The sequence below is a fragment of the Fusarium coffeatum genome (genome assembly GCF_003316985.1).
Source record: "Fusarium coffeatum strain FIESC_28 chromosome Unknown BRIP53273_contig_130, whole genome shotgun sequence".
Lineage (NCBI taxonomy): Eukaryota > Fungi > Ascomycota > Sordariomycetes > Hypocreales > Nectriaceae > Fusarium > Fusarium coffeatum.
Window position 1 is genome coordinate 95,033 of NW_022157923.1, and position 17,966 is coordinate 112,998.

Here is a 17,966-nt window from a genome sequence, read left to right on the forward strand (position 1 = left end):
GTTGATCATCGTAATTGGCTCCTTATATGGATTGCTTTATACGTCTGTGTTTGACTTGCGAGCTCAATGTTCGTAGACGGAGAGACATTCAACCGGTATCTCAGTTGGTTATTAATTAAGTGTACTTCAGTCATCGGCTTAATTGAGATTCCACCAATTTGGCAAAGCAAGTGTCGAGCTTTAGTTGTTCAACTTTTGATCAATTATTAGGATATCATTAGAGAATTCATAGACTAGAGTACAGTTCTGTGCCTTTATTTAGAGGCCTCCTTCTTGGCATTTCCAGCGATCTCCTGGGCCTTCTCAGACTTCTTCTCCAACACTTGTCGCAGCTCCTCGACGGTCTCCTTGAAGAGCTTCTCACCCTCCTCCTTGTGCTCGGAGGCGACCTCGCTCAGCTGCTGGAGCTTCTCCATGACCTCTCCACCGTTGGGGATCTCCTTGATGTACTTCTCAATGTCGACCCAGCCGCCAGTGAGCGAGTTACCCTTGGACTTGGCCTTCTCTGCGGCGTCCTTGACGTACTTCTGCAGATCGCCCATGTCACCAGAGTCGGCAGCGGACTTGGCGCGCTTGAAGAGCTCGGTTGCGTTACCCTGCTTCAGAGCATCGGCGTTCTTCTCGATGAGCTCCTTGATCTTGGGGTTCTTGTCAAGGTAGGGCTTGGCTTCCTCCCAACCCTTCTTCCAGGCCTTATCACCGAGCTTCTTGATCTCCTCAACCTTCTCCTCGATGAGCTTGCGGGCCTTGGAAATGCTGGCGGCGCTGAAGCCACCGGCGAAGATATCCTTGACCTGCTTCCAGGTCTCGTCAACCTGCTTCTTAGCCTCGGGGCCGTACTTGTCACCAAGCTCCTTCAGCTGATCGACGTTGCCGCCGAGCTTCTCCTTGACTTGAGGGTGGTTGTCGATAATGTCCCCAATGGCGTCACCAGCGAGGTTGGCGACCTTCTTGCCGAGGTCAGCGAGGACATCGAAAGCCTTAGAGGCAGTCTCCATGCTGAGACCGGACTTTGACAAGTCCTGGAACTGCTTGTAGGCATCGTTGACAAGCTTGTCGGCCTCATCTTTGTTGTTCTCGCGAACCTTCTCCCAGTCCTGGAAGGCAGCATCGACGTAGGCTCGGCCACCAGGGATCCAGCCAACGTAGGAGTATGCGTACTCCTTGATATAGTTGACGGCCTGGTCGGCATCGGGTGCCTTCTCTTGGAGCTTCTTTGCGGCAGCGTCATACTTCCTCTGAGCCTCCAAAGCGACCTTGTTCACACTTGAAACTGCGCGTCCGGCAGGTGTGTAAGAGTAGATACCGTAGAAGAGAGCTGAACCGACGAAACCACCAGCAATGCCTGATGCGAGGTGCGTGCTGCTCGAAGATGATGAGGAAGATGTGGTAGACTGGAAGCGAACATTGCGAGTGGCGCGTGTCGCACGAGCGGCGCGAGGCACGCTTGATCGGATGATAGGACGAGCAGAAAGCATTGTGTCGGTATTAGTTGTGAGAGGTGAGGATGAGTGAGAAGTGAATTAGATTGAGAGGAAGAAAGATGAGAAGGGACTTTATGATAATGAGGGGAAGAGAAAGGTTAAAGATGGCATTTTTACAGCAACGTAAATATTGTTTGCGGGTAGCTAAGGAATGACGTACGTAAACCATCAGATGCAAACAATTGGAGAGTCAAAAGCTCCTCATAGCTTCAGGACCAAAGCTCCGGAAAGGTGACGTCAATGACGCTCATATGCGGACATTGCGGGGGGGATTCCAGAATTGGCGTTCTCCACGTGAGACAAGAGGTTCGTGAATTGTCCAACCACCTTCTTTTGTTCTGTTTAGAGATCGAGATCAGATTCAATCCTTGTCGCAGCTCAATTGGGTTCCTGGAAGATCAGGGGCTACTATTACATAGACGGGGACAACGTTGACGGGCTGAGCCGTCGAATGTTACGTCACGACTAGTTATGACACCAGATGCACTAACAAGCAAGCTCTACTTTACAATTACCAAGGTTAATATCGGATGTACGACAATGAGCCGCTTGTTCTTGAAGAGTTTCTCGGAATAGACCCCGGTATGCTAAGTCTGGATCTTTCTAGCGGTTTCGTGGCGTGTAGTCGTTGGCAAGCCAATGATCAACCAGGTTGCTGTCACTCCGTCCTCATCTTCTCTGATGGCTCAACTGTGCAACTTCCAATTACTATTTAATTAAACACCTAATGGATGAAGCAAGATGATTCCTATTCCGGGAGTTGACCAAGAAATTCAAGCATTTAAGATCATGGCGATGCAGGTGCTAGAATCGGGGCATCAATGAGATTTGTTACTGGCCTCGCAACTACCCTAAAGTACGCGACAACATCATGAGATTATGCCTTCTACAGTATGGCTCACTTCCCGATTATGTTCATTATCACAAATAAAATGCCAACGTTTTTCTCAAATGGTCATCATGTCATTGCTCTACATATGGTGGTCGCCGACAGCTAAACGTAGACACGCGACAATATAGACTAGAGTACAACCGCATCCACATACAACCAGCTTTTGGCAGAACTCCGCTTCCAAACATCTTAGCGGTAAGCTTTCCGATTAATCCAAATACTCTCTGAAGTATCGCTGACTGAGTGCGAGGTAGAGATCAACCGCAGTCTCCTTGCTCAACTTGCGAACACGGTCGCGAATATCAGCCTTCACCTGCAACTTCTTGCCCCTGGGGTCTTGAGCAGCGTTCCGAAAGCTCTGCGCCATGCCAGGGGTCACATCGCTGCGCTCAACTGTGGGCTTTCGTTCATGGTTGGGATGGGTGAGGTAATAAACGAAGTAGTTAAGCAGGACATCATAGTCAGCCAGCTCCTCAGCCTCTTGAGCCAGCTTAAGACGTTCGATCTCATGCCCTTTAGCGTTGTTCGCGGTAAATGAATCATGTTCGGCCGACTGCTTAGAGCTTCGCTCAGAAGATGAGGAAGACGAGGCAGGTGAATCGTCTTTACCGGAGGGCGCAGAACCACGTACTTCAGGCTGGCGGTCTGCCGGAGAGGGGGAATCGATCTTGCTTGATGATCCAAAGCTTCGTTCCTCAGATTCTTCAAAAGACGAAGAGAATGGACTACTGCCGTCCGGTACAGCGATTGCGGCGAGGCGCGGGTTGGCCAGCGAATCCCATACAGTTGCATTGTTAGGACGTTGGCTGTTGTTGCCAGTGTCTTCCGGAGCTTGGGCTTGCTCAGGAGACTCGGACCCGAACTCTATCTCGAGGCGAGCAACCTTGGCCGTGCTTGGAACGATGATCTTGGGAGGAGAATCCTCTACCTTTCCCTTTCCACGTCGTGGGTCCCATGCGTTCCGCATCGTAGTAGGACGCTTTGCAAAGATCGACCCTCCATTGTCATCATAGGGAGGTTGGTATCCTTGCCACATCTGGATAACCATCTGCTTGAGTTCGGAGATCTGGGCGCTCAATCTGGCGATGTCTTCTCGGGAAGCTTCGTTCATGGGTTCCTGCTAGTTTATTTAGTATGGGTTGTAGAGATAAGTGGTAGACTCACGTTGGCCATCTTCGTGGGCAAGAAACGAGAGGCGAAGTCTTCGTAAACGTAGGCGGCGCTGGAAACAGGCTCACGGAGCCTGTTAGATTCGATAGCGGCAGTAGTAGCATCAGCTGCAGTGCTGGTGGTAGTAGTGTTCGTGGGGATGCCTCCTCCTGCTTCAGCAGTGGAAGGGCCATCGTGGTTCTCTGCCATGTTGACGGTTATTCAGAGTGAGGCGATGTTGAGTTGAAAAGGATAAGTGAGAGAGAAAAGGAGGGGTAGGTAGGTATTTATCTTCAGCGAAGGAGCGTATTGTTGGTGCCTGCCTGACGGGACTGGCGGTCATTTCCTATCAGTGAATGGCGGGTGCGTGTCACTGTCAGGATTCGGTCACCAGCTGGCAAACAATACCAGGTAAAGTGGCCTTAGTGCTAGCCACCTAATTTTGCATAAAGTGGCCAAATTATTTCATCCCGATTGCTTTCAGAGGTTAATTCTTCTGACACCCTGTTTGTTGTGTTGATTTGACCTGTACGCGTTAGGAGACCTGACTTTCGAAAAACTCGACTAGCCAGCCTAAACAAATCAATCAACGGACCCATGACGAGTCAAGGGGCTGCAGAACTCCATTGCGTATCTATAATATGCAACTTGCCGATGGTCAATAGCAACCGTCGAAATCTTCAGTTGATTCGGTGGTTGTGCATTTGGTGAATATGCAGCTGTCCGAGATACAAACAGGCAAATACATATTCCTGGTGACTCTGTGTTTGCTTTGTTCCATTGCATGATAGCTAGTTATATCCAGGGCAAAGCAGGTTGCAGAGCTAGCAATGTGCAAACAGTTGAGTAGCAAGTGAGTTGGGATGCAGACTTTGAAGTCTCTCGATTTCAAATGTGCCAGAAGTTCTGATGATACAGATGACGTTCTGTCGATAACGATAGCGCTGAAGTACCTACTAGGTAGCTAGACACGTCTTTATATTTCCTACCTTTGCACACATGAACTGAATAAGACGAGGCCTAGTAATGTAGTAACTGTAAGATTCTATTCTGATGTTTATATATCAATCTACTCAATCTGCGACTTTGATTGAAGAAGACTTTACGCTTGGAACGGTGAACGATGAAAAACATTTGTGCTGACATAACAGGCAATACTTTCCGTCAGATTCCAACTTTTGACCCTTCAAGTACTTATTTGCGAGTCTGGTATCTGTGTCGTCAAGTGCCAATCTTGATAGACAGCTCACTATTCCCGAATTAATCTTTAAGCGAAGCCTCAAAATGCCAAGACTAGTACTCATCTGCTTATAGTATCGTTAGTTACGCCAAGTAAAACCGAGTCAAATTCCAGAACTTTTCAAAGACCAACCAAGACCAAATTCCATCATAAGACTTGGCTGGTCGTGTTTGGTGGAGTAAATGCATGTTTTTGGTGTTGAGATGACATTCGTCTCCACATGATGTGAAGGTCCAGCCGAATTACGTAGTTTGCATATATAACAAAGTGGCTGACCGACCATTCTTCCAAACCAAACATCGACATCTCAGAAATAAATCAACATGTCAACAAAGGTTTGGATTCGACACACGCAACCTGGCACAGCCCTGGCAAAGGTTCAGGAGGCCATCAGCAATCCTGAAGCCACGGTTATTCCCAAGCCGCCTTCTGACGTAAGTGACTTTGAATACATCTCATCATGAGACAATCTGACACATCTCAGCTTGACGAAATCAAGGCTGATAGCGATTCTTTCACTTTGGCTTCGTTCACCACAGAGGATGCTTTCGAGCTAGGCAACCTTTTGTATGCCCGCCTCTACCCTTATGCCATCCAAGGCAAGCCAACAGTGATTTCAATCGCTCTCGCAAACACTTCTCAAGTCCTCTTCCAGACTGTCACTGGCCCTGGAACAGCTCCCGATAACGAGCAATGGGTCCGCCGTAAGAGAAACACTGTCCTCAGATTCGGTTCCAGTACTTGGTTCATGCACAACAAGATGAAGGGCGATGAAGCTGCTTTCGCTGCCAAGTATGCAATCGCCGATGCCAACAAGGGCGACTATGCTATCCACGGTGGAGCCATTCCCATCCGGGTTCGAGGCGTTGAAGGAATTGTAGCTGTTGTCGTCGTGAGTGGATTGAAGCAGGATGAGGATCATGGAGTTATTGCAGACGTCATCAAGAACAACTGGACTTGAAGAATAACTACTTAAAGTTATAACTGATCTTCATATAATTGAATAATACTACGAACACTTGAAACCGGATGACCCCATATCCATCATCCTTGAACCTGTCAATGCAGGGAACAGTCGGTATCTCCGAGACGGGGCATCCGTCACCACAGAAAATATGCATGTATATGCACCAAAAGGATTAAGGTTTATGCAGCTAGTGAAACCGAAATTTGACTAGCGCATCGACGGCGAGTCAAGACAACTACGGAGACTACAGTACCCTTAGCATTCCATCCAAAACCATGCTATGCCTTAAATCGTTGAATTTCAATTTCTAATTTTATCCCATCTGTCTCTGTCTCTACCAGCGACGATGAACGCGACAAAATGGAGAATCTCAAAGGCTTGTCAAGAATGTCGCGCCAAGAAGATCAAGTGCAACGGCGAGACGCCCTGCCAGAACTGCCGAATGAGAAATCTCAGCTGCGTCTACCGCGAAAAAGCCAGGAATAGGACGCGAAAGGTCAAGCCGCGAACTGCCGCTTATGAGACCATCATGAGCCATGATGCTATGGAGAGCACCTCACTAGAACCATCCGACGAAGGGACCGTGCCGCCTACCCCGAGTGCCGATGATGCCGCCTCTATCGGACCCTCAGTAATGGACAGCGAGCGCAGTATACCTCACAACGCTGTCGCTGCGACACATCGCGCATCCGCGTCATGTTTTCTCCAACTTTACTATGGACCTTCATCAAATTTCGCCCTTCTCAATTCCATCTACCACCAAATAGCAGGGACATCGCCAAACGATCCTCCGTCGCGCACTGGTATTGTTGAAGAAGCTGGAGCAGGACTCGATCTTTTTAGTCATCGAAGATTGTTCTTTGGAGACTTGGCAGACAATCAAAGACCAACGGCACTCCCGGATGATTGTTCAGCTATGCTTATTAACCCAGAAACAGCCCACCGTTTGCTCGAAAGATATCTTTTGACCTACTGGCATGGTCTGCCTGTCATGAGCAAAGATGATTATCGCCGTCGCTTAGATGCGCTGTTTCAACCACCGGGAATCTTTGATTATGATCAGCCCGAGACGATCATTATCATGCTTGCAGTTGGTTTGGGCGCTTCCATGACGGGTGAAGAAGCTATCGCAGAATTCCTTTTTCAGAAAACCAAACAAGGTGCTTCGAAATTGGACGAAGTTGTCAACATGCAGGTCGTCCAAATACACCTCCTAATGATAAGTCATCCTTACCCATACCTTGTATTTACCTAAGCTTACAACCGCAAACGCTCACTTCCAATCAGAGAGAGCAAGGCCAAACTCTAGTTTCTTGCATGTCGGCACGGCATGTAGAAAGGCCGTGGCTGCTGGTCTACACAAAGATGGATGTACGCGCTCGGGGTATACAGAAGATGAGACAACCCAAAGAAGCATCACATTTTGGAGTGTGTTCTTTTGGGAAACGTATGTTCAATTTTCAAACGTCCTGAAGGTCTCTAATATGATATAGGTGGCAATGTTTTGTGCTTGGTCGACATAGCTCGATACCTGATCCTGGTCCTATTATCCCCTTACCGAAAGAACAAAAGCTACTCAGATCTTTGATTACATTATCACGCATCATGGATAAATGCGTCAAGCGTATATACAGTCCGCGACACGATTCTTTACTACCTGTCTGGAATGCAGCACTCGAGATCCGTCGCGAGCTACACCAATTCGCAGAGCAGCAGCTCAAGGATATGAAGTTTGGCCTGATCGGTGACCCTAGCACTGGAGAGCTGGGAGTATGCCAGGCTATGGTGTCAACCAGTAAGTCATCCTGGTCACCGCCCGTCGATCGTCTAGGTAGCTAACCCGAAACAGTGTACCACCATACTTTGCTACTAACGTTCCGACCATTCTTGATTTTACGAGCCAAGTTGAACCATGATCGAGCGTCTGCTACATCTGCAGACAATCTACAACCACCTCCACCTTGGCTTGATAGTGCTTGCGAGTACTGTCTGGAAGCGGCGAGGAATTCAGTTGGTTTCTTGACAGGTTCTTGTGCAACTAACATTTTGTGCCGTGTATGTATACCGCAATGCGTTCCAGGGAGCTAAGCTGACAATTCACAGGACATCAAGTACCACGGTTTCTTCATCGAAGGAGCTTGCTACGCTCTGGCTTTTGACATGCTCCAGGAGAAGAAGACAGCCCATCGCAACTTACCTTGGATTCACTCAGGTCTAAGATGTTTGCGTTCTATGATGGAATCTGCAGGTATCAGTGCTGGTCAACTACCGATAACAATCGCCTCTATCGAGCAGATGGTCCGCTCTGCCGGTTTCGAGCTGAAAGATCCAGTCGATCAGACAAAGCAATACCAGCAACAAACTCCCAACTCGACCCTCCCTGGCTCACCAGCACTCACGACTATAGCAGGTGGTACAGGAAGTGAGCCAGCGTTCACATTCCCTTCTATGCCATTTGGGTTCGATGTTACTGGTCAGATGAACGGAACATCTCCTGCTGGTGCTGGGCAAGAGGACATGGCAGATTTCACAGCTGCTGATGTTGGTTGGGATATTGATTTTGGATCCATGAACATGGAGGCTTTCTTGTCTCTTGATTCGGCGGAGGCCTTCAATTTTGCGCCTTGAGCGTGTTTCTGACTGACTGATGGGGGGTTAAAATTGCAGTGCAGAAAACCACTAATGGCTTGCAGGAGGTGGTGGATTGCCACGTCAACCTTTCTAATTGTCACAAGTCCTTGAGCGAGTTAAAAAGGCAGTGAATATGCATACCTCCGATGGTGGGCAACCCTTTGACTCGACTTTCTTTACTTTACGGCTGAACATAGAGGGAATGGTAGATATTTTCTTGTTATGGTGATGAATCTTACTGGGTGGGAGGATATAATTGCTAGGATGTCTGAATACAGACACAATGTTTGGCATTGGGAGGAGTACTGTTTTTTGTTTTTATACCACTATTTCTGAGCTGATGGCTCATAATGTCATTGACTTTCATATACATAATGAAACCCATTGATCATCCTTTGCTCACTCTGAATAGCCAAAACAGCACAGACCACCAGTCAAAGCCAAAAGTCCCCTAACGATATTCATCCATCGCCACTTCTTCAACAAACCTACAATTTCTTCCTCTCTAACCTTTTCCTGCTCAACACCACTAGCCGCAATATCATTAAGCCGATTATTCGTAGCCATCATACCCAAGCCGGTCCATGGTAGCTGAGACAGCGTAGCCACAGCAGCAACAGTCCAAAGCGTCCTCTGCGCAGGAACAAGATACGCAACAAGGCCTGAAGATGCACCTGAGAAGATGGCGAGTGGGACAATAGTTACTGCACCGCCGGTCTAGAAGCCTTTGAAGAAGGGCGTGTTGATGGATGTGGGTTGGTTATAAAGAAGGGGAACTGTTAGGTGGGAGGGGCCTAGGTTTACCCCTGCGAGGAGGAGGCTTGATGTGAGGCCGAAGACTTGGAATGTGCGTACGGTAGAGTCCATTCTGAATCAATATTTGAGGTGTTTATGAGTGAGGATGACGATGACAAGGAGGAGTTGTCAAGGTTTGGTTAAGTATAGACATGTGAAGATGCCTCGTCAGACACATGTGGCTTATTGATAGTGTATCTATAGGCTACTATTCGAGACATGTCTCAACTTGTGACAGTCTAGATCAATCCGACTACCCCGTACCCTCAACACTTTCAAGTCCTCTCAGGGCTCATTAGTGACGTTCTATACATCATGAATATGTTATGTAACGGATATACGATAACCGGATACTCGTATTCGTTTATAAAGTTTCCGTATGAACCGGGTACCACTCTATTCAGGGGTCAACATCAGGCAATTCAACACAGAAAACAAGAACAATCCTTCCAATTCTTCATTCAGGCTGTGCTCGAATGTCATCCTATAGTAACAACAGATCATATATCACCCACGGACTTGTCACAAACTCCGTAGGATGCCACCATCCCCGTAGGGCGCACTTCTTCCATCGCGCTAAGGATCGCTTCATGACGCTAAAATCTGAGAGTGTAGGGATGTAAGGGTCTAGTATAACCAATCAGGTAGATCATATTAATACTATAATTTCGTCTGGGGAAATCTTTCTCTTCCTTAACATCTTTTGTTGTTGCTATCATGGGGTTGTCTACTCTTTATGAGAATGCTGCGGCGGGTTTTGGTTCTTTATCTCTGACTTATAAAGTTCTTTCTGCAATTTTGGCAATTGTTGTTTTGAACGTTGCTTTTGGTGGTCGAGGAAAGGGGTACAAGAATTTGCCGGCGTACGCTCCGATTGAACTTGCTATTGCTAGCTATATCCTCAGTGGAGATGGTATCGGTCGAAGAATCTTGTAAGAATCACCTATACTTTCTTAACTCACTGATACTGACCAAAGACAATAGTTCAGCTATAAGCCGTTATGGAGGCTCTCTCTTTGGAATCACTTCAGGACATCAAATCGCAGCAGACTTACCAGGCGTAGAGCGTCTTCTGTCTCAGTCACACCACATCTTCGACTCTACGCCAGCACAGTATTCACTCTTAATACTTGTCTTTGGATCTCCAGATTCTCCTCAGCTGAGGGACAAATTACATACCTCTTTGAAAGATCTTGTTCCTCCTCTGGAACGCACTTTTCTTAACGATGCTGCTTCTACTGCTGCTGTTGAAAGATCTCATATCGAGGAGCGCGGTGCATCACTCGTTACCTTCTCTTCAGATCGAGAGAATATGGCACGCTGGGAACTTTCAGCAGATGTTAAGGTTCTTCAGCCAGAAAAACCAGGCATTCCAGGAAAGGTCGAAGCAAATTTGCAGAGCCTAACCCGCGATTTCGGAGCCTGCATGTCCATCCCTCTCATCTACGGCCAAGATATCCTCGACCGCCACCCTCAAATTCTCGACGACTTTTGGGTTTTCGATAACGAGCTTTTCCCCCTCCTCATGGTTGGAATTCCTCAGTGGGCACCATTCAAAATGATGCAAGACGGTCTCAAAGCGAGAACCAGAATCATCGATGCTTTAGAAGGCGTATACAAACGCATCGAGCAGGACCGAAAAGGAGAACCGATCGATTTCAACGCTGATGTCTCAGATGTCAGTACTATGCTCCGGGAAAGAAACGCGATTTACAATAGAGATGGCTGGACGCTTCGAGAACGTGCTGCTGCTGATCTCGGAACCTTCTGGGGTCTGAATGCTAATGCTCAGCCTGTTCTTTTCTGGTTCTTACTTTACGTTTATTCCACCCCTGGTTTGCTTGAGAGAATTCGAGAAGAGATTTCCCCTTACATCAGACTTTCTGGTGGTGAAAACCCGGAAATTGTCGGCATGGACTTTCAAAGTTTGTTCAAAAAGTGTCAACTTTTCAAAGCTTGTATTTTCGAAACATATCGCCTTGTCAACGAACCCACATCGATTCGACACGTTTCTAAATCAGTCAGTATCACCGACGGCGATCGCCAGCACAATCTCAACCAAGGAACATATATATCTGTGCCTCTTTCTCTCAAGAGCAGAGATCCTGCCCTGTATGAGGACCCAGACTCCTTCATACCTGATCGATTCCTGGATATAGATCCTCAGACAGGAAAGGGGACCGCACGATATGGAAAGCTGAAGCCTTGGGGTATCGGAGCTGCTATGTGCAAGGGACGTACTTTTGCTGAGAAGGAGATTATTTCTTTGGGGTCAGCTGTTGTTAGTCTTTGGGATATTGAGCCTGTTGATGAGGTGTGGAAGTTGCCTGCTATGATTCCTGGGACTGGAATTAAGAAGCCAGTCAATGATATTCGGGTCATTATACAGCGAAGAAATTTGTAAGAATTTTCATATGGCTGATTATTAGGAGTCATAAAAGATTTTGCTGTTCATGTGATGCCTAATGTTCTCTTTTTGTGAATCTTATATCAATATATGCTTTGGGAATATTCCGGATTTTCTTTTCTCAGCCATTATACTATTCCCCTGTATCAAATTTTCTTGCCTAATGATCTGTCAATGTTTTCCCGACGGTTTGCACTTCCTTGTTTCCATCCTTACAATTTTCTTCCTCCTTGAACTAACATCAACCACAGAGACATCAAGCCTTCGAATTAACCACACTTCCTTTACAACCAAGTCTAAGATCCTTGAGGAAATACAAGCACTTCGCCAGTACTTATTACATCTTGCAAAGCAGATCTTCAGAGACTAATACGCTCCGTTCAGAAAGAATATTACGACGGATACTAGTAACTCAGGGGCAGGGGGACGGAAGAAATGTCCTTTAAGACTTGGGCTACCAAAACAAAGTAGCCTAAGTGCTTGTCTAAAGTGACAAAGTATTTCGTCTCTTATGCTTTTGAGGGCCAGTTCCTCTGGTACCCTGAGGGGGGATGTTAGCAGAAAGTCCCAAATCACAATAGGAGTTCCTTACAGTAGCTAGATTCGTATAGATAGACACTCAATACTATACTTCGATCTAGTTTTTTATCCCCTGTTCGATCCAGTTCTATGTGACTCCTGTTGTCACATTCAAGAACCGATTTTTCATCTTCCAAACTCAAAAGAATTGCTGATTAACTTTTTCGTCCCCTCAGTCTCTGTCTATATAAGACCGGCTGTCCTCCGCTTCATTTTCTAAACAAGGACGACTGATTTGAAGACTGATTAAGTTTTTGGCCGGCCAAATTCTGTGTATAAAATACCGTCTTGTCCCCTTTCTGTCTTCTCTTCAATCTTCGACTTTTCTCTATCACTCAAGCCTGTCCTCAGTTGCATTCAGCTCACTTACAGCCTTGCACGTTCAGCCTTGTGCTCAGCTCATAAAGTCTATCTTACTTTCTTTCTTTCGCTATCAACTTCTCAGCTATAAGCTATCAGTTGTCCGCTCACACATATATCTTCTTCGTCATCAACTCGTCAGCTTCAAGCTCTCAGTTGCATAGACCATATATCTACCTTCTTCGCTCTCGACTTCTCAGCTATAAGCTATTCGTTGTCAGCTCACACACATATCTTACTTTATTGGCTATCAGCTTTTCAGCTTCGAGCGATCAGTTGTATAGACCACATTTACCTTACTTTCTTCGACTCATCATCTTCATTCATTACTCTATATTCTCTTTACACAGCTATTCTACACACCAGACCTATACACACACACATATATGTCTGATACGATGGCCATGATGATGTCCCCCAAGCTTGACTGGGCTGAGTTCCTGAGTCTTTACAGCCGGATCAACAACTGTTCATCTTCTCCTCGCCCTACTGCTGGGTTTGAGAATTATCTCTTCTCCCCTGAGAAGATTCGAGAGACTTGCTCGCGCAAACCTTGCCGAACAAGACCCTCTCCTCGTGGTAGGGCTACATATTCAGCTCCCTCCATCGCCTCTTCTTCGTCCTCCTGCTCTGGCAGCACACATAGCTATGTGGCATCCTCTTATGGCAGTGACCGAAGCTACTCTCCCTCTTCTTCTTACTCTTATTCGTCCTCTCCCTCGCCATCCCCCCGGGGCAGGGATCTAAGCTATCCTCAATCTTCTTCTTCGTCCTTTCGCTATGGCAGCACAAATAGCTATGTGCCAGCCTCTTGTGGCAGGGACCGAAGCTACTCTCCCTCTTCTTCTTCATCTTCTCCGTCCTCTCGCTCTGGCAGCCGACCATACGGATATATCCCACCCGCTGAGCTAGATCGATATGGTAAGCGTGTTTACCTGCCTTTGGGAAACTCCCTACGCATCCTTTCAGATGTTCAGAAGACTTTGGAAGACGCCTGTTTCTTCTACAGCGACCGAAATCTGCCTAAGGTCCTTGAGGAGAATGGATGGGACTGCCCTGAAGCTGTCGAGCTGAACACCTGGGTCTCTGTCTTCTTCAAGCCCGCCAACTTCGAGCTCCTCAGCCACGATTCTAAGCAAACTGGCAACAAAAAAGATCTTGGCGACTTGCTGCGGTCGATAAGACAAATCCGCCACTCTACTGTCCACCGACACCGTCTGACGGTCGTTACCATTAAGACCATGATAAAAGAAGCCATAGCCTTCTGCCGCATCCTTGAAGAACACACCTGTTACGACAAACTCCATACCATTTTCGGCGCTGCCCAAATCCAGATCGATGAACACTATGAAAAGTCTCAGCCCTGTCCACCTCCTGAGCCTTCAATACTTCAAATTCCCTCAACTCCTAAGCTCCTCCCAGAATCTCAAAGGGAAACCAGCACCGAGGAAGACGACCGAAGCACGGAGGCGGGCAGCGACTACACTGAGTCTACTAGTACTACGACATTTTCTAAGGAACACTTGTTCTGGCAGGGCCGCACTTGGCAGTAGAAGATCTTCGCTTCAATCCCTCGATTTCAGAGTGGATTGACGAATACCCTTCGAGCGATTAGCTTTACCTACAGCATCTTCATCCAAAGCAGGGGAGCGTCTGGCACAACGCTTCTTCCTGTCTTTACTTCTTCTTCTTATACGCATTCTTGCGAGGCATCTTTGGCTTTACGACTTGGCACTTCAGCAGACATTGCATTACTACCTTCGAGCGACTGGATTTACTTTACAGCACGTCTTATGAGCCAGTAAGAGATACCGTCTTATCTCCTGGACTCATAGCATTTTAGATGGCGATTCCTGTTCAACGTCTAATTTACATTCGTTGTTTTTGGATTCATACTATTGTTCATCAAATTTGTCGTGACATGTCATTGTGCTGTACCCAATTCCCCTCTAAAGCTTAAGCTGTCATAATAAAATAGCCTAAGTGTCAGTCTAAGCTGGCCATCAAGTGACGAAACTATTTCGTCCCTTATGCTTTCAGGGGCCAATTCTTCTTCTATTACCCTGCAAGGGCGACATGGATGATTCCAACGCTCGCATGATCTTTTTATCTTGCCATGCCTTGACACAAGGTTTCGTTGAGGCATGTGGCAACAGCGTCAAATATGTTCATAATCAAGGTCCATCGACCAGTAAATAACGTCCTGGGTATAATCGTGATCATTGTAGGTCTATCATGCTTCGTTTATAACTGTACTTTTACCAAACTCCTCTAAAAACAACCCCTTCTAAATCCCCTCTTAGTTGCTCTTCTCAGTGTAAACAAAAGCATCCAACTCCTGGTATGTCTTCTCCAAGTCGTCGTTGACAAGGATTCTGTCAAACTCAGCCGATCGCGCCCAGGCAAGCTCATCCTGCGCACGGGTGAGACGCTGCTGGATGCTCTCCTCAGTCTCGGTACCACGGCCTCGGAGTCTCTTCTCGAGCTCCTCGGTGTCAGGGGGAGAAACGAAGACGTAGCGGGCGTCGATGGTGGAGGCCTTGACTTGCTTGACGCCCTCCATCTCGATGTCCAGAACGACGACCTTGCCCTTGGCTGTTTGCTCCTCGATGGTCGCCTTGCTCGTTCCGTAGAGGTTGCTTCCGAACTGGGCGCTGTGAGGTGTTAGTTATGTATGCGCTGTGCAGGCAGGTGGGAAATAGAAGAATTGTTCTCTAAAGCTTAGGCTACCATAACAAAGTAGCCTAAGCTAGCATAAAGTGACCAAATTATTTCGTCTCTTATGCCTCTAGGAGCCAATTCTTCTGCTACCCTCAGGCAAGGGAACGTACTGCTCGACGAAGCCGTCCTTGGCGATCAAGTCGCGGAAAGCATCCTTGGTGACGAAGTGGTAGTGAACACCATCGCTCTCACCATTGCGAGGGGCGCGGGTGGTATGCGACACGGAGAGAGTGAATTGCTCGGGGTGACGGGTGAAGAGCATGTTGATCAGGGTGCCCTTTCCGACACCGCTAGGGCCCGAGATAACGATGGGACGACGGTCTGAGGGAGAAGCCATTGTGAAGGAGCGTCTAGAGGGGAGATGTTAGATCATATATGCAGATAGATTGAGGGGTCAAAGACTCACTTTGGTGCTTGAAAGACAGGAATTTGCTTGATTGAAAGAGGTGAGTTGCGCTTCGCATAACCCAAAAACCACCGCATCGTGGGAAAATGCTAACGATGGCGGGGTGCTGGCTAATCTAATGCAGGAGTCAATGCACTGTGGGGTAAAGTGTCCAATCACGTGCCGTCTTTGGGAGGCTGCAGTAATGCCTGCGGTGAAGACTCATGTTACTCCCAGTTGAGTAAGGCATATAGAACCAGCAGACATCCAGATATTAGGTGCCTTGCAGTATACATGTAGATTGTGACAGTAGCTGAGACATGAAAAGCGGCTAGGACACGGCACTGGGCAAAGAAGCAAAGTAATGTCTATTATTATATATCAACTATTCTACATATCATCGCGACTTCATGCCATACGCTGTCATAGTCGTAACACATCACCCGTAAACAATACGGGGCATTATCCATCTCTTACATTCTCATCCTCATTAGGTTGTATATTTCCATCTCATGCAGTCATATCACCCATCATCGTCCTTTTTTAATCAACGCGATGCTTGTTGCGCGAAGGCCCCCTTTCAAGCTCAGGTGTTCGCACTTCGCGAATTCGTTCTTCTCTTGGCTCAACCGCCTCAACAGTAGTATCCCAATGGATGTAAAACAGTCGTCCTCGCCAGTTAACTGTGTTGCCAAAGACAACTGCATAAGCCCAGACCGGGAGAGCAAGGCCCTCACGTCCGATCCAAGCTGCCAGAAACTCCAGGAATGGACGTTTCTTGATCCCTCCCAGGTTCCCAAAGCCTCTGGCAAAAGAAGGTGTGTTTTCGTCAACCTCGACGGTACCGCCGGAATGCAAATATAAGTAACCAAGATAGTCCACGAGCATCCAAAGAGTAGTCATCGCAAACCAGGCAATCGACATAGCTTTCCATGTCTGGGGAATGCCCCAGCTCTGGTTGAAGAATGGTATAGTCGTTAGGCAAAAGGACATGTAGGTAGAGAACAGAAAACATTCGGTGAACGGCTCAAGAATTGTCGCTGAAAGTACTGTATACTTTCTAGCCCTGAGCCACCGAGATCTTCGTGCTGCATAGGCCTTGACAGACATGCCAGCCATAGGCTGGACAGCAATATCTCCCCAAACAAGTCCATGACTTTTGTAGCCAGGGAAATCTGTGTTCCACAACGCTTCGCCGATTAGATGATCCTCGCAGATATTGTGTGAGAAATAGTCAACACCTGTCGGGAGGTTCTTGTCTTGGGGTAAGTTCGGATTTAGGATGGCGTCTGTCGCTTGATCAAGTTGAGACTTGCGAAACATATTGCTCTTGCCAACAGCGCATGGTGCTGCGCGAAGGGTGTTGATAGCGCTGTAAAACTTGGCATGTGAAGTTGTCATGAACATCTCGTCAATGCGTCCACCGCCCTGAGCCATAACTTCAGGAACTTCCTCTTCATGGCCTTCAGTAGGGTAGTGTGCCTCAGATGAATCGTCCAGGAGAGACTGTCCCTCTGCCGTGAGTGGCATGGAGTAGTCGATCAAGTCCACAACAATAGGTAACTGGTGGACGAATTTATAGGGTTGAGATGCGCCACCAACTCTGTAGCCCATAAGCTTGTCCACCATACGTCCCAAGACTCCCTTGGCCATCCATACGTTGCAATCGGCAATCCATACAATATCTCCCTTGGCTTCTCGGTACGCTCGGCTGACATTGCGGATCTTGGGATTGGGTCCCATGTTGACAGTCTCGCTTAGGACATGATCCTCCTTCTCGAGCATAATACGCGCATCGATCGTGGGGAAATCCTCGACGACCTTTTGCAGGATAGGGTACGCTGTGTCGGATTCATCTTCGATACAGAGACGGATCGAGATCTTGTCGTGTGGGTAGTCCTGTCGAAAGGACGCAGCGATGCAGTCGTAAAGCCTGGGCTCTATGCCCTTGACTGGTCGAATAATAGTAACGTGAGGCGCATTTTGGCCAAGCTGAGAGGACAACGGAGAAGCAGGGCGACTCTTGAAGTGGTAGATGCTTGTGTCGCGTGTCAGGGAGAGGTCAGATAGGTCGAAGGGAAAACTTACAGCGCACGCACACCAATGACGACAATGGTAACAACAACGCAGCCGAGGATAAACAACGCCCCAGCGATACACAATGTTATTGAGTACATCATGGTGAGTCAAGTAATGTTTGAGCAACGGGAATGCCCGCTGACCCTGAATAGAGAGGAAGGTTTCCTGTCAAAGGTTGCTCCTACTCCGTAAGGTAGGAGCGAGGTGCGACCTAATTAAACAGATCGGCCAGGGCATGCACTGATCCAGTGGAGGGAGGTTGGATCGAGGCCCCGCT

General features: G+C 47.6%; 9 protein-coding genes across 9 annotated transcripts; 5 read left to right on the forward strand and 4 right to left on the reverse strand.

Moving 5' to 3' along the window:
- Positions 1-254: 254 nt before the first annotated feature.
- FIESC28_06003 (uncharacterized protein) lies at positions 255-1,478 on the reverse strand (the record flags this gene model as incomplete). Its single annotated transcript, XM_031160148.1, has 1 exon — positions 255-1,478. One exon carries the CDS (start codon positions 1,476-1,478, stop codon positions 255-257), a length of 1,224 nt encoding a protein of 407 aa, XP_031015795.1.
- A 1,106-nt stretch (positions 1,479-2,584) lies between these two features.
- FIESC28_06004 (uncharacterized protein) lies at positions 2,585-3,735 on the reverse strand (the record flags this gene model as incomplete). The annotated part of the gene is made up of 2 exons (XM_031160149.1): positions 2,585-3,493; positions 3,541-3,735. The coding sequence occupies 2 exons, from the start codon at positions 3,733-3,735 to the stop codon at positions 2,585-2,587; spliced, it is 1,104 nt and encodes a 367-aa protein (XP_031015796.1).
- A 1,353-nt stretch (positions 3,736-5,088) lies between these two features.
- Positions 5,089-5,726, forward strand: FIESC28_06005 (uncharacterized protein; the record flags this gene model as incomplete). Its single annotated transcript, XM_031160150.1, has 2 exons — positions 5,089-5,199; positions 5,250-5,726. 2 exons carry the CDS (start codon positions 5,089-5,091, stop codon positions 5,724-5,726), a joined length of 588 nt encoding a protein of 195 aa, XP_031015797.1.
- A 352-nt stretch (positions 5,727-6,078) lies between these two features.
- On the forward strand, positions 6,079-6,987 carry FIESC28_06006 (uncharacterized protein; the record flags this gene model as incomplete). The annotated part of the gene is made up of 1 exon (XM_031160151.1): positions 6,079-6,987. One exon carries the CDS (start codon positions 6,079-6,081, stop codon positions 6,985-6,987), a length of 909 nt encoding a protein of 302 aa, XP_031015798.1.
- A 350-nt stretch (positions 6,988-7,337) lies between these two features.
- Positions 7,338-8,360, forward strand: FIESC28_06007 (uncharacterized protein; the record flags this gene model as incomplete). Its single annotated transcript, XM_031160152.1, has 3 exons — positions 7,338-7,527; positions 7,582-7,787; positions 7,836-8,360. 3 exons carry the CDS (start codon positions 7,338-7,340, stop codon positions 8,358-8,360), a joined length of 921 nt encoding a protein of 306 aa, XP_031015799.1.
- A 1,515-nt stretch (positions 8,361-9,875) lies between these two features.
- Positions 9,876-11,562, forward strand: FIESC28_06008 (uncharacterized protein; the record flags this gene model as incomplete). The annotated part of the gene is made up of 2 exons (XM_031160153.1): positions 9,876-10,090; positions 10,143-11,562. The coding sequence occupies 2 exons, from the start codon at positions 9,876-9,878 to the stop codon at positions 11,560-11,562; spliced, it is 1,635 nt and encodes a 544-aa protein (XP_031015800.1).
- A 1,349-nt stretch (positions 11,563-12,911) lies between these two features.
- Positions 12,912-14,057, forward strand: FIESC28_06009 (uncharacterized protein; the record flags this gene model as incomplete). Its single annotated transcript, XM_031160154.1, has 1 exon — positions 12,912-14,057. The coding sequence occupies one exon, from the start codon at positions 12,912-12,914 to the stop codon at positions 14,055-14,057; it is 1,146 nt and encodes a 381-aa protein (XP_031015801.1).
- A 746-nt stretch (positions 14,058-14,803) lies between these two features.
- On the reverse strand, positions 14,804-15,708 carry FIESC28_06010 (uncharacterized protein; the record flags this gene model as incomplete). The annotated part of the gene is made up of 3 exons (XM_031160155.1): positions 14,804-15,158; positions 15,336-15,575; positions 15,632-15,708. 3 exons carry the CDS (start codon positions 15,706-15,708, stop codon positions 14,804-14,806), a joined length of 672 nt encoding a protein of 223 aa, XP_031015802.1.
- Positions 15,709-16,153: 445 nt separating this feature from the next.
- On the reverse strand, positions 16,154-17,790 carry FIESC28_06011 (uncharacterized protein; the record flags this gene model as incomplete). Its single annotated transcript, XM_031160156.1, has 2 exons — positions 16,154-17,648; positions 17,699-17,790. The coding sequence occupies 2 exons, from the start codon at positions 17,788-17,790 to the stop codon at positions 16,154-16,156; spliced, it is 1,587 nt and encodes a 528-aa protein (XP_031015803.1).
- Positions 17,791-17,966: the final 176 nt, after the last annotated feature.